The sequence below is a fragment of the Trachurus trachurus genome (assembly GCF_905171665.1).
Source record: "Trachurus trachurus genome assembly, chromosome: 15".
Classification (NCBI taxonomy): domain Eukaryota; kingdom Metazoa; phylum Chordata; class Actinopteri; order Carangiformes; family Carangidae; genus Trachurus; species Trachurus trachurus.
In genome coordinates this window covers 22,547,369-22,562,387 of record NC_139906.1, presented here as the reverse complement: position 1 = coordinate 22,562,387, position 15,019 = coordinate 22,547,369, and the positions used below count along the sequence as shown (strand labels likewise).

Here is a 15,019-nt window from a genome sequence, read left to right as displayed (position 1 = left end):
TACACATATTGTTACAAGAATCCATTCTGTTACAGGTTGTCTGTATTGAATTTGCATGTTCAACTCCATAGTAGGCTGCATGCAATAAAATACTAACCAGTGCATTTTTAAATGTACTACAAGCCTATTGCATATATATCCCTGTGCATATATAAATATATATATAAATATATGCATATGTGTACTTTTAAGGGACTAATACCCAGACTAAACTTTTGTGACATGTATTGTATTTATTTACACGGCTCCACCCTTTTATAAAAAGGCTTTTGTTATAACTTTGCCTCTATTAATCATAAATTAATAATTCACTTGTTTACATATTAATGATAATCCATTTTTAGAGACTTTTGTGTTGCTTTAAGTCAAATTTATTTGGCTAGTGTATGTTTTTCTGCATGACTGTTTTTTAAAAGTTGCTCTTGAAGGGTGTATTCAACTCACTCATTGGAAAACATCTGTAAAACATCTGCATCATTTTATTTATCACCAACTTAACTTCAAATTGATGAATTACTAGAATGTGAGAAACCAATGACCCTTTATTAATTGTTCTGCATTTATCAAATGCAGAGCTCCTGGCTCATTAGAATGTGAGTCAGTCACTGGAAAAGAAATGATTTTTTTCTCCAAAACAATAGTCAGACTGAAGTCTGAACTTGTGATATCTGAACTTATATGTCCATATATTTCAGTTATAGACTCTGACTGCTGTTATGAATTATAACTCTTTTCCAGGGGGAAAGTGGTTCACAGCTCAGAAAACTGAAAAATGTCTTTTAAACAGCCTGGAAACCCAGACAATGTTCTTTCAAAAGACATATTATTTATCCAAGACACATTCATTAATAATTTATTACCCATTAGCACAGCAATTAGTTGCAACTTTGGAATTCCAGTAGGCAAAGTGGCACTAAACTAAACTAAACTAATCTAAACTAAACTAAACTAAACTAAACTAAACTAAACTAATCTAAACTAAACTAAACTAAACTAAACTAAACTAAACTCTTTCTAAAAAACATTGTGTAACAGCTCAGCTCACAGATGTGTTTTTCTGCTGCTCTCTAATCATACTGTACTTTTCAACACAAACCACATTTACAGCTTCATCATTCTTTGCTAAAACGCTGCTCTGTTGGAACACTTCTGTTTGTTGGCCTCCTCCCATCTTTCCAGACTGATTTGATCATGATTGATGGAATATGCACTAACGGGGCACCCAAACTGCTAAGTGCTTTGAAAAGAAGTGTAGCATTCAGCTTGATTAATTTATTTGTACGGAGCGGTTTTTCACTGAGAATGAGAGAAGTGTACATTAGCCACCACATGTTCAGGCATAAATGTCTGTTTACATGAACACAGACTTGTAAGGAGTTTTCCTGGCAAGTCTCCAGGGTTGGTGTAGGCATAATCTTTTATATAAAAGAATTAGTCAATAGCTCTTTTGTCTTGAGGTGCATTCAGTTCTGCAGAGGAGTCTGTCCAGGTGCCTTCATAAGTACTTGGTTATTTTATAGGCCTAGTAGGAGTTTTTAATCTGCCCTGCTTTGCACAGCTCAGGGTTTCTGCCATTGCTGTGGGCAAGAGGGTGGGAGAAATAGAAGCCCGTAGATGCTGAGAGATGGGTTTTTCAAGGGGTGCCATTGCTCAAGAGCATGATTAGGACTTGCAACTGCAGAACGATGCGGTAGACAACAATGTAAGTCAGCCAGTCTGTGCTCCAGAGGAGGGCATGCTGCAACCTGAAGCCCTCAGTCGAGCCAGCTTACAGGAGTATGGGAAACCATGTAAACAGCGAGCACACATTGATGCAAAAAGATTATGTCTCTAAATTTGTAATCTGTACTTTTTCAAGTTCTGTTGTGATATTGTCATGTGTACACCAGGCCATTGCCCTAATAAGAATGTATTCTTAGCAATTCTTAGCAATTCTTGCCTGGTTAAATAAAGGTTTACTACTGTATGTACACAATGGTTACTTGTCCAGAGGTGGGGTATAGGCATATTTAAAAAGCCTGTCATTCTCCTGCTCCTCCTGTATCTATCTCTCTAGATGTAGTGCAGAGGCTGCATGAGGGGGTCAGAGGTCAGGGCCCTGGTGAGGAGGTTACTCCTCAGGAGACCGCTCAGCTCAAATTAGGCCTCAGATTGCCGTTCACGGTCAAAATAGTTAACCCTATCCCACCTCATCGTCCCTTAAGAAAACATATGCTTTGCCTCAATGCCTCAGTCTCGTTTTAACAAACTCTGTCACCCACACACACGGACCACAGACACATGTCCAAACATCTCCTGAATAAACAGTTACGTTCACATACTCTTATTAGCACAGAAAAGAACAAGTAATGGATGTGGGGAATATTTAAAAAAAAAAAAAATTGGAAACCATGACCATTAAAATGTTTGTTTACTGCTCCCATAACTTAGAATATTCTGTGCCCCTGCTACTGCACAAAGCTGCAAGTAGGGACACAGAGAAACAATAAACAGAGTTAAATGTGGGAGCAGGACATGGAAAACAGCACCAAGTCAAGGTCAAGTCTATAACTGCTGCCCCACAGAGTGATTTAGGTGCTGCAGCCAGGGGGCTTGTCCAATAGCAGCTTGGCAGAGTGAGTTAGGGTGGGATGGTAGAGGTGTTGAGAGCCTTGCTAGTAATGACTTGCTGATGACATCAGGACATAGAGCAGAGTCTTTTCTCAGCCCGTGGGTTAAAGGTCAGACAGCCCATTCACTGACCTTGTGATTTATTCTCTGGGCCTCAATCTATTAACACAATAAAAGCTATGTGTATGCTAGGAATTCATGACTCTCTCTCTCTCTGAGGTGGGCACTCAATACTTTCAGTTTACTTCCTCAGCCCTCTTATGCCTAACTTTATCAGTGGTCAACATTTCATAAAGATGAGTCGAATGACGGTCTGTGCTCATCTTCACATGGTGTAAAGCCTCACAATAGAAAACACCTGCCTTTAAAATGCAGTGAAAGTCTTTCAGAAGCTCCACTCTCTTAAAAGAGAGTCCATGAGGACATCCTCAAAGATAACATCAGTTCTCTGCATAGCAGCGGATAGAGCTGCTGGTAAGAGCAGTAGATTACAGGCACTACAAAGCACACATCCTGTGAGCGTTGTCACTCAGAGTTGCTGCCAGGTTCGTCTCTGTACTTTGTGAAATGTTTAACCTGACTTCCTGCCGCTCCGAGCCGTAGGGATCACTGCAGTCAGCCTTAATATCTAACCTCCTCTTGCAATGGAGGAAGTTAGATTTTTAAGAGTTAAGATATGCTTTTTAGTCATGAGAGTTACTTCTTTAACTTAAAAAAAATTGTTTGAAGATGAGATGTTGGGGGACCATATTCACTTCTTTTGGATTAATGGATTGACATGACTCTTTGTACCATCAGGATGAAGCTATAGCTGTAGCAACACAACTCCACTGCTGGTAGTAAGACTGAGCCTGAGCCCTGAGTCACTGTGAAATAATGAATCTCTGGCTTTGCAATGACGTAAGTCGTACTACTCATACGTCAGGATGTGTAAGTTCACCACAGCATTTTGAGCTGTTTTAGTTAACTCTTGAAGAACTGTGACCTCTTGGAGAAAATCAAAGCAAACTTAAACAGTTAAACTTAAACTTAAACATCTGTAAGTTACTGAGGTATCGTCAAAAAACGGTCTTGCTCCTTAGGCTGCTTAACCTGGTCTGAGAGCTAAGTCGCTGTGATGTCATCAGCAGCGTGATTAAAGGAGCAGTTCAACATTTAAAGGGAAACTACTAACTAAGCAATACAAATATGGCTCTTACAGTATCTATACTATAGTATGTCATACCCACAATGATTGAAGTGACCTGTTTGTGTGTGTGTGCGTGCCTGCGTGCACAATAGTGCTCATGTGTTGTGTGACTGTTGGACAATGGAAAAAATGGGGGAAAAAGAAAAAGAAACAGACAGATTGAAGAAGTGAGAGAAAACCTTGTTTAATTTTGAGATGCCAGGAAAAATCTCTATTCATTCTTCATTTTATATAGAGGTATAAAATTGTCAATTCCACTCAGCATTTCTCTGTGTTTCTCCCTGGAAAAAGTTCTGTGTTATTTTTATTAGGAGATATGCTGCCAGTCAGGTGGGAGGGGAAGCAGACATTTTGATCAGGAGTTATACTGCAACACTGCAGCGTGCCTCGTGTTTCTGCTTCGTGTGCTGCTGTTTGCTATTTCCCATTGCAGCTTTGGGGAGATGAAACTATACCAAACTCTCAGTTTCTAGCTGGAGACATCAACTCCACCACTTCTCCCTGCGCGCCCCCTTTTAACTAAACTACACTGCATGCTCAATCTGTAGGCATCTCAGCTATTTCAAACACTCTGAAGTACTGAGGTGGAAACATGTGAGGAATCTGGATGATTGACCCTCCACTCCCCCTCCATCCACTTCTTCTATCCCTGCTCTCTGTTACCTGCTGAGGGGGAGGAGAGGACAGCGGAGGCCTGGCTGTCTGGACGAGGTTATTATGGCATATCAGTGACACTGAGGAGGAAGACCTGCTGACTTATGGAGTGATGCCTTGTGGGCTAAAAGCAGTGGGACTCACTTTGCTGTGTGAGATGGCTCATATCAGAGCTGGCCTCCTAGATGGATGAGATGTCCAGCGTGCCCACATGATGAGAATAAGAGGTTTCTCTTAGGACGCTTTGCCATTATCAAACCAATTTCTTTTGCTCCTGCTACTGATTTCTGTTCCAGTCTAATCGAACACCTATAAACTCTCGTCTCAGACTTTCTCTCAGTTTACCACATGGCTATAGAGAGGCTATATGGTTCAAATTAGACCCTCAGGCGTGCATCTACTTCTTACTTCTCTCTCCAATTTCCCCCATCCCCCCACAACTCCACGCATTTGTTTCATATTTTGCACAGGATATGACTCACCTATGTTTGATGTTTTAATTATACAGTGTCAGTGATATATTGGGAGAAAAGGGAGAGGCCTCTGTAAGATTTGGCACAGTGAAGAAACAATAACATATCACTGCCATTCATGATTAACAGCAGCGCCCTCGAAGAAGAAGACAGAACGATCTCTCTCAGTAGAACAAGTCTGGTTTGTACTCAGTCATTCTCAACAGTGAGTGTGTTAGGCTTCTAGCATTTAGAGAGACAGGGGGAGGGGTTTTTGCAGTTCTGGCCCAGTTCGTTGTAAGGGAGGGGATTGTCTATGTGCCACTGCAGTAAAAAAAAAAAAAAGAAAACTCCAAAACAAAACAAAAAGCGTTGTATAATGGTTGATTTTTAAATTTTTTTAATTTACCTTTAAGACCCATTGAGAAGCTCTTTTCCAAAGATGTCCCGGCCAAGATGAGCAGCAGCACAATGTGCGCGAATACAAACAAATTAAACATTAAACAGATGTATGATTGACTCCAATAGGGGCGTACACCACACACATTGCCTATGTTATCACATATAGCACTGTTGGGATTTGAGAAGATACGCTGGGATGACTGCAGCTGCTTAAAATAGACACAACCATTCATGAACTGCAATAGAGACGATAGAAAACAAAGAGTTGGCAGCCACTGTGGCATTAACATACTAACATCTGAACACAAGGTAGGCTACAGCGGAGCCTGATACGAAGTAGTTTGTAGAAATTTGGTCATAAACAGAGCCAGAGGAAAGGTCACTATAATCCTCTGGGCACCAGGAATGGCTATACACTCCCATTCATTTAATTCATCCAGTAGTTGCTGTGATGTTTCAGTCTGGACCTACACAGTTGACCATCCACTGCATGTTGATGTTACAGTAGCTAATCTATTAGCAGAAATGAGGACTGATCTCCGCAAGACATGGTTTAAAATGTATAGAAATGCTTGAATTTTAATAATGATTCATGTTTGTTTCCACCGAAATTCAAAAAATACAGCTATCGTCTCTATGTCATTACAATATTTTGAGTATATGATTATTTTTTGTTTGAGAAGTTCAGGTGCTGGGGACAGTATATGCCTCATACTTCCCTGTAAAGTCTGAATGTTTTTAAAGTTTCCACATTACGCTTTATAAATTGCATACTGACCACGCTCAGCCTGTTAACTAGTTGTGACGAAAAGTAGTAACAAGTACTTTTAATTGAAAGTGAAAACACCCATCTAATGTCAAACTCTACACATCAATCACTCTGCACACATGAAGCTCAAACAACTGAATTTACAATAAGCAAAACACATTTTAGACTTGAGAGGGACTTTAATGTGAACCAATTAGCTGGTCCATGGACAAAGGGAAGTAACGGCTAGTTGCTGATTAGCTCACTTCAACTGCATCTCAGATTTGCATAGCAGCAGGAGGTGTGTTTAATGACTAGTGAGTGGCTCAGACTCAAACATCACTCATCTTCAATGGCTGCAGAAATAAGAGGAATTCTCACCATTAACACGTAGTTATCACAGAAACTCTCCAGTCAGCTACCGCCTGTTGATTTCTATCAACAATGACAAGGAATCAATATGTTCATCTGAGATGCTGATGGCGAGATGTTAGCTTGTCACTCTCTTTTCCTCTCCCTCTCTTCTCTCATTCCAAACACTGCCGGCGCAGGAGGGATTAAGGAAGAAAGACGACTGAAGAAAAGATTGGAGATGAAGAGAGACAATGACAGGTTGACGGATACCACAGCGCAGGGGCATTGAGTCCAGTTCTCCGTCAAAGGCCCATGAGGTTCTGCTTGATGAGGTTTCTTTCAAATGTGGGATACCCAAGCAGTGGAAAATAAATTGGGCAACTGTAAATAGACTTATGCAGTGGGAGGAAAGAGACACACAGAGAGGGAGAAACAGTGGGGGGTATTTTGTGCCACTCTTGAAAAATGAGTCAAACTCTCCTTCCTCACCTCTCCTTCTCTCTTTATTTCTAGCCAACCTGTCAGCTCCACTGTTATCTGATGGCTTTACTGGTGGAGGCAGGGATGGGAGAGGAGAGAAAAACAGACGTAGAACTCTCCATTCACAGGCCAAACCTTTCCCTTAGGGGAAAAAACTCTTGTTAGTGCCTCTTTTCAAAATGAATGGAAGCGTTTTCCCTCCCTTGTTTAAAAAAAAAGAGAAGACTTCGGCAGTGGAAGCAAGACAAAAATAAAAAAGTCTGTGGAGATTAGAGTCTTCCACCCTCCCCTGTGTCTCTTTCAGAGCACTTGAACGCCTGAACCAATGCAGGAGACAGCTTGAAGCAGTGGGGGATGAGTTGCAGGGGGCCAGCCTTCAGTCTCTCTCTCTCTCTCTGGGTAGCTGCGGACAGATTTGTTCATTTGAAGGAAAGTTATGAACTTCAGTTACTCCAATATCTGCAAAAATGCACAATAGCACAAAAGTCTTTAACTTTAATTCTTGTCCATTTGTTTTGTTGGTCACATGTCCTGCAATACAGTTTACAACAATATAAAATGTAAAAATTCTCTATTAAAAGAAAAAGTCCTACATTCAAAACCAGAAATTAAATTAAAATGTCAGTGACCAAATATGCTAGACTTCAGTTAAATTACTGTGTTATTAAGGGATTACACATAACCCTCAAGTAAAATAAAGTTTTACTCAAGTCAGCTATATTGTTGATATAACCCTAACCTAACCCTATAACTTCTCTTTATCAAAATGTTAGTGTAAGGGCCAATTCTTAATAAATACACAATAACAGAGGTGTTCATTTCCATTTTGCCCCCAAACCATGACAATTAAACAAATTGTTGATCTTCCTGGTTGTGTGGCACATAAGACAGTTCTCACTCACCCTCTGGATGGCGGACGACATTATACCTTTTAGGGAGCTCAAGTGTCCGTGAGAGTCATGCCCGACTCAATTGGCTCAACCCTCATGCACCATCTCAGTGTAAGAAGTAAGGTGTTTGTGGTTTGTGTTAAGGTGTATCATGCAGTTAATTGAAGTGACATTTCATTTCATCCTAGTTTATAGTTTCACTCATATCGAGCAATATTGTAATGTGTATTCCACTAACTAGTCAAATGACAAATAAAAACTAAAAGTAAGTTTTTTCCTACTTCCAATTTCAACCTGTAAATTATAACTTTGTTTTATGCCTTTTACTCATAGTGTTTGATATCGTAGATGCTGATGACTACTTTTACAATTTTTAGTAAGAAAGAAAGACATTTTGTGCGATTACTTCTCTCCACCACAGCAACATCTAAATACACCGAGATGTTACTGTACGGATGCTTCGTGCATCTCTGAGCAGTGAGCGGGTCAGATGTGCCGCCTCGGCCACTGAGGGGCGTAGTTACTGCGGCCTCAGCAGCTCCGGAGCGGAGCAGGGGCCTCGGAGCTGAGCGAAGCGCAGGGCAGGCAGCGCTGCAGTTTGCAGGAAGCGGCTCGAATTACACTGGGGGTGCTCGGGGAGGGGTGGGGGGGTGACACCCACTGGAGTGAAGGAGGAGGGCAGTGTGTGGAGACGTAAGGAGGAGAGAAAAAAAACCTAGTAAACCTGACAAAGCGTCTGAGAAACAGTGCGAGGACTGTCGGAAGAAGAGAAGGAGACGCGAAAGACGCTCTTTCCAGCAGGGGAACGCACACTGATGGATTCTATGACATTTTGCATCGGACAACTACTCCCTTGTACAGTTTAACCCCCGTTCTACCTCCTTACTAGCTGCAAACTTTGTTTTTAGTTGACAAGTGCGCTGCTCGGGAACACTGGGCATGTTTTGCGCCCGTGAAGAAACTTGGTGACGAGGAGGAAAGTTTCGGGGGGACAGCGCTATGGTTTTCCGAGCTGTTTTCGAAGGATAACGCGTGTAAAGTCGGATTTCTTTGCATGGCACTGGGCTACACTGCCCCTCCGTTTTGGAATATATCCGCTGATCTGAGTTGATGCCGGTTGATTGTGGAATAGTAAGCTGAAAAAAGGCAGCGCCTCGCAGATTTTTTTTCTTTCTTTTCTTTTTTCTTCTTTTTTTTTGGTGCATTGTGGAGTTGGAGACATTCCTCCCTCTGGATTCAGCTCATGCTCTCTCCTCCCTTATCTGTGCATGCCAAAACAAGAGATCTCCGCGATTTTAGTCCTCCCTGGTAAGTATTTTATTTAGTGCTTACGATAAAACTCAGCTGGGAAATAGTCGAAAGCTTCCTCAGTGCCTCATCTGTCAAGATTTCGGCTGTCACGACTAAACAGGCTACGTAGTAGAAATGCTTTGCGCTTTTTGCTTGTGTACCAAGTTTTTCCTTGGGATTGCATGTCGAAGTGAGAACTGTTTTACTATTTATAGATAATTTACAGAGTCTCCAACAATTCCCTCTAAAGACTTTTCCCAAGTCTGTAAAAATATACAAAGTTATTCATAAAGTTTAAGATTTTATAAAATTATATCCAACAAATATAATGCAGCGTACGCTCAATTTATGGGTTGTTGTTTTTTTCATCCATCCATTATTCATTTATGATAAACTTTAAATCTATCCATGTTTAATTAAGGGATCATACAGCACCTTGCATCATCACTTTAGGACCCATTAACAAGTGTCCTGGTTATTTATTACTCTGCTTAATTTTCTACATTGCTTTTATGGTGCCAATTATCCTGTGACCGCAGTTGTTTTTTCACTGCTTGGTGCCGGAGCCCTAAATCACTGAGCAGCTCCAAATGAGCCCCCATTGTGGAAAAGCCAACTGATTTGAATTTCAATAGGAATTCAATCAGTGCCAAGAAATTTCATTCAAAGCCCGAGTTTAAATGAAGGCTGTGCTCATGTATGGAGCAAAGTCCCTCGTGTGTCCAAATGTCATGTCAGCAACATGGTAAATTAACTAGTTTTTATAAAGAAGAGCGGGTTATCTCAGCTCTCAGTGGCTTAGATTTTACCCTCTGTCTTTATTCATATGAAATGTATTTCATTTTTATTTTCACCCGTGTTTAAATACCATTAGACTAACCCATTTGATACCTATAATATAATCTGTTTTTATTGTGCTGCAGATATTACACACTAATAAATGATGTATAACGAGTGGGAGTTTCTGGGCACATGTGATTTCGTTTCGTGCTGCCTGAGTCAGACCCCGGTAATCCCACAGACTGATTGGTGCATCGAATGCTTTACAATTAATAAATAATTCATACATCCGAGCTGTCACGAAGCAGATTCAGCACCCCTAATTGCAAAGTCAAACCTGTGCGTCACTCTAATAAAGTTAGGGATGTCGTGATCCAGGCTCGAGTTCACCCCTACATCATGTGCGCGTCCACCGTCTGTGTCCCGTGTGGCCCCCGAGGGGTGACTTGAAGAAAAGCCAGGATATGCACGTTTTCATCGTCGCTCTCTAAAAGTCAAATTACATGTGTCTTTGCGGGCAAAACCGATCGATACGTCCAGCTGGAGCAGAAGGGGCGCATGGAAGCGTGACTTCACCAAACCTCCTGAGACACTTCAGCGCCGTTGAACCGCAGATGTCTGGCAAAACAGATCAGTGTGTGTGTGTATGTGTCCCAATCACAATATTGCGTTTCAATTTAAGCCTTACTGGTCTCATAATCAAGTCACGAAAATGCAATAAAAGCCCCGTATGAATACAATTAACAGGACTGCAGCAGCGGGGGCAACAGGTTTGACGCATCTGTTGCGTCCGCGATCAAACAATGTCCAGCTCATTGAAATCGGTGCCACATTGGCTTATACTGTCATTACATGACCCTTCAGTTTTATATTTGAAATTAGAGGGGAGAAACGAAGCTGCGTAGTAAAATGAATCTATGAAATCACCTCTGAATAACATTCAGCCTGAATCAGCCTGATCTTTGAGCTACATTGCAGTTGTGTGACTTAGGAGCTCACCAGACTGGTTAGACTGAATATTAATCCTCATAGAGCTATAATGTGTCTGAATTGGTTTCTCTTAAACACATTTAAATGCACATAATTACACTTTAGAGGTAAATATAGATGCAGGGTGGCTGTATGTCGTCTGCTGGTGCCTCACAGCTTCGGTATGTCTGTGGCATGGCTTGTTTGACTGCATTTTGAAACACATTGTCTCTGTTGCTTGCTATTGCTTCAAATTTCAGTCTCACTTTGTCAAAAAATGAAGTCAGCAGGAAAATCGTGCAGAAACAAATTCATTGAAATGTGAGAAATTATTCATTAAATGTTCTTTTTTTCCCCCTCCTGTCTGCTCTCTGTTCACATTTCTGTCCACCTCTTCACTCATCGCTCCAACACCACCTTCCTTTCCTCCTTTTGTCTCTCTTTTCTTTGACCTCTCAGCCCAGGTGATTGGGTGAATTCCAGTGAGTGACAGGCCGATCCGGCTGCAGTTGATGGTTGGGCGGTCTCCCTCAGATGGGATCAGTGTCCAGGGGGAGGTGGAGAAGGGGGGTATGGGGAGCGCTCGCCCCCACTAACGGGATGGCCTCGTGGGCCTGGTTGCTGGCCGCTGTCCTGCTGTCCCTGCTGACTGTCAGCGTGGCCCGGCCGCCTTTCACATCCACCAAGGAGGAGGAGGCCACTCTGGAACCTGAAGGTAAGCAGCAGGGGGACGGGAAGGGGCAGTAGAGAAGAGCCTGGGGGGTGGAGCAGGGGGAAAAACCATTTGTTGGGTTTGTTTTAAGAGAGCAGGTGTAGGTCTGTCAAGTTTGTTTACCTCCTTAAACCTGACTTTAGAGTTCTGTTTTTTTTTTTTTTACCCTTTCTTTAAAATTGTTGTCCTTATGTAACTAAAAATCAGTGGATACAAATCCATGCTGGATAAGGAGTATTTAAATGTCTATAATTTCAACCATTTAGATCAGTAACAAAATAACATTGGAAGACAGGGGGGAAACAACTAACCCCAGCATGGCGAGTCTCTTGTTTTCCAGGTGTGATTCACACCTTTTCTTGTTTTATTTTTCTTTTCTAATGTCGGTGTTAGTTCAGGTTAGACTTGAGTGTTAAAGGCAGGTTTGTGACCCCAGGTGGGTGCGAGGGGGAGAGGGTGAGCTGTGAAGGAGGGTGGGACAGTGTTTATGCTGGCATTTCTCGAATGCCCCGTTTGCCTGGAAAAAAAGCACAAAGAGAGAGAGAGAGAGAAAATGAAGATACAGCGTTTTGCTTTGCTTCTTCGAGTCACAACAGCCCACGCTTCATTTTCTCCAAAGTTTATGAATGAAAATATTTTATAAGTCATATTTTCTTGGCAAAACAATTGACTTTTAAGAAATCTTCAATTTTTTTTCTTGTCTTTTGAGGCCTCACTTTTTTCTGTCTCCAGTCTCGGAGTCTGGTCAGAGACGAGTTAGAGTTGTTGTGATGGATGTGGTAACTCGCATTCCAAAGCCTTTTGTTCCTGGGCTTTAATCAGCATACTAATTGTAAGTTAGGCCAACAACAGAGCATCACTTTTTTAAACCACCTCCCCCGTCTCCCTCTGTCTCTACACACGCTGCACCTTGTCTTGCCCTTTGCCCTCAGGGTCAGGTATTGTTACCTTGACGAGGGGCTGCCTGAGCTCTCGTTGTTATTGTTGTTCTGTCTCAGACTGTTTGGCTCCGAGCCGGTGCGCTTTGAGCCCCATGTTGCCCTGACGCTGCGCTACATGGCTGCAGAGGAGAGGAGGAGACAAGGGAAGAGTTTTCCAGAGTTACACAATTCTCCAGGAAAGTTCTAAGAGGATTTGTGCATATTTGACTTCTCCTTTAGATAGAGAGATTACAGAGCACTGGGCAGCGGTGAAGTCATGTGACTGGAGATTAAGTGGCTAGACCTGCGGGTCACATGATGAGGGATCAACGGGGCACAGAGAACCTGGCCTGCTTGTCTGATCCTGAATCAGTGAATCTGTTTCTCTGTTGCACATGGCAAACTTTTTTTTTTTACTACAGCTGTGTGTGATTGAATCAGTGTGTCCACAGCTTCAGCTTCTGTTCACTGCTCCTGCTGTGTTGCACTGCTGTCACCTGTACCACATACATGTTTAAGGAGGCAGACTGGTCGGACCCACCCTCTCTGTCCTAATAACAACACCCCCCACTGAGATGTTTAGGATTTCCACCCCCCCTCCCCTCCAGCCCACTCTGCCCTGCAGCACCGGTCACACCACAGCCTGTGTATGTGTGTGTGGGAGCAGTAATTGCTGTAGATTCATCAGATTGTATATCAGTGTTGTCTCTATAGAGCCCACGCCTGCACCCCTGGTGGCCCTGCTAGTTTGTTTACCTGTGGCTGCTGTAACAGTAGAAGTAGAGCGAGCGCGCTGGTTAAGGCCTCCACAACAGGCCTATTGTTGTCGCTGTAGCCACTTTAGTATCTATGGGAGTGTTTACCTTGTCCAGGCGTTCTCTGTTTCCACAGTGATTAAAATACCCTGACTGAGCTGATAACAATGGAACCAAACACAGCAGGTGTGTATGTGTGTGCGTGTGTGTGCCTTTAACATTGGTATTCTCCAGTCTGTGCTCTGTGGTCTGTTTAAGCCGCTCTTTGCATACAGTATAATGTGGAATAAATGTGGCACCAGGCACACTGGAACGCAGGCTGAATGTGAGTGCAGCTGACAAAAGTCAGCTCATGGTTTGGCTGTACTTTCCTGTGAAAGTCTGCCAGACTCTGTCCCCCACAAAAGAGCTCTGATCAGCATTGTGGCAAACACGTCAAAATAGTTAAAGAAATAAAGGCTGCATTATGTATTACGGATGAGTTTTTCATGCTTAGACACATGAGAAAAGTAGGCTGCTTGTCAGCAAAAGCCACGTTTTGTTTCTTGAAGAGTTTGTGGTCACAATAGGAATTTATTTGCTCTTGTAGCACATTTCTTTATTCAGTTTCCAGCTGTACGTGTGCTCTATTTAATAAGATGCATAGTCACTTTGAGTTAGACTGACTGTTTGTTTTATCAACAGTTACGATAATAGCTTTCAGTAAACTCTTGTGCATCAGTGTGTGTGAAGGTGGGATTGTGAAGGAGCTGCTGTTCAGTTTCAGTGCTATACACACAGTAGGAGTACAGCTATAAAAGTGTAAAAGTGTCAGCTTGCCCGTTAATGACACAGAGTGTGTGTGCCTGAGTGTGTGTGTGACAGTGGCGATGGCAATGGAAGTGAACTCAGAACAAACGCAGTGTGTCAGGGGGCAGTTGGTCTGAATATATGGCCTTCACACAATGACTTTTATAACCCTGCCTTTGGCTGTTGTTGATCTTGAAGGTTCAAGTGTGTCAGTGGTTGTTTGTGTGTGTGTGTGAGTGTGTGTGTGTGGAGTGTTATTTGCCTTGGCCGTTGTTGCAGAAAATACCTTGTCACTATACCGCTCAATCTCACACCTGTCTGATAAGGAGCTGGGAAGAGCTGCTACCTGTGTGAGCTTGTGCCTCAGGTCTCAGGAGGCAGAGAGGAATCCGAGCCAACCGGGCCAGAGCACAAGGGAAAAAAAATATTTTTAGCAACTAGACTGCCTGCAAAAACAGTGATGCAATTTCTTTAAAAAAAAAGTTTAACAAAATATTTAAATATACTGTGTACAGGAATTTTGTGTCAACCTCTGCAGAGCTGTAGATTTATCTTCTTTGTGCTCAACACTGAATCTCCTGTCTGCTCACTTTTCTGAGAATAATGCAGCTTCCAATATTGATAGAGAGCGGGAAAACTGTTTTATTATCTAGTTGATCCTTTGAGTTTTGTCTTGTCTGATTCTGTATTCAATATGAATCTGTAGAAGCCAAAGCAGTGTAGAGACATGCTGAGCTCCAAGGGTCATCGGTGGTGCAAACTAAAAAAGGTCTTGGGAGATAAGGGGGGGAGCCAGTGGGTTAAAGGGGTCGGGTGGGGTTCAGGCAATGCCTTGATTAGGAGTGAAAGCACTGGAGGGGCTGTTGCCATGGACGCCAGCAGGAGCCAGTTCGCAGAGCTGCTCCTTTGTCAGTATAAAAAAAAAGCCAAGGAGGGATTTAAATGTGAAAGGATGCGAGAAAAGAGGGGGAGACAAAAAAAACGGGGAGAGAAGTCATGAGATTTGGCTACGTGAGGAGGATGCA

The 15,019-nt window shown here is 42.5% G+C and overlaps 1 protein-coding gene across 2 annotated transcripts in view; it reads left to right on the top strand.

The window, feature by feature from the left end:
- The first annotated feature begins 8,366 nt into the window (after positions 1-8,366).
- The window catches only part of fgfr2 (fibroblast growth factor receptor 2), a 37,631-nt gene continuing 30,978 nt past the window's right edge, over positions 8,367-15,019 (top strand). Inside the window, exons 1-2 of one of the 2 annotated variants that reach the window (XM_083988367.1) lie at positions 8,367-9,087; positions 11,278-11,533. In XM_083988367.1, coding sequence (XP_083844493.1) covers positions 11,353-11,533 — 181 coding nt within the window. In that variant the 5' untranslated portion in view covers positions 8,367-9,087; positions 11,278-11,352. The remainder of the gene's footprint in view (positions 9,088-11,277; positions 11,534-15,019) is intronic. The other variant, XM_083988366.1, reaches the window with a different exon arrangement.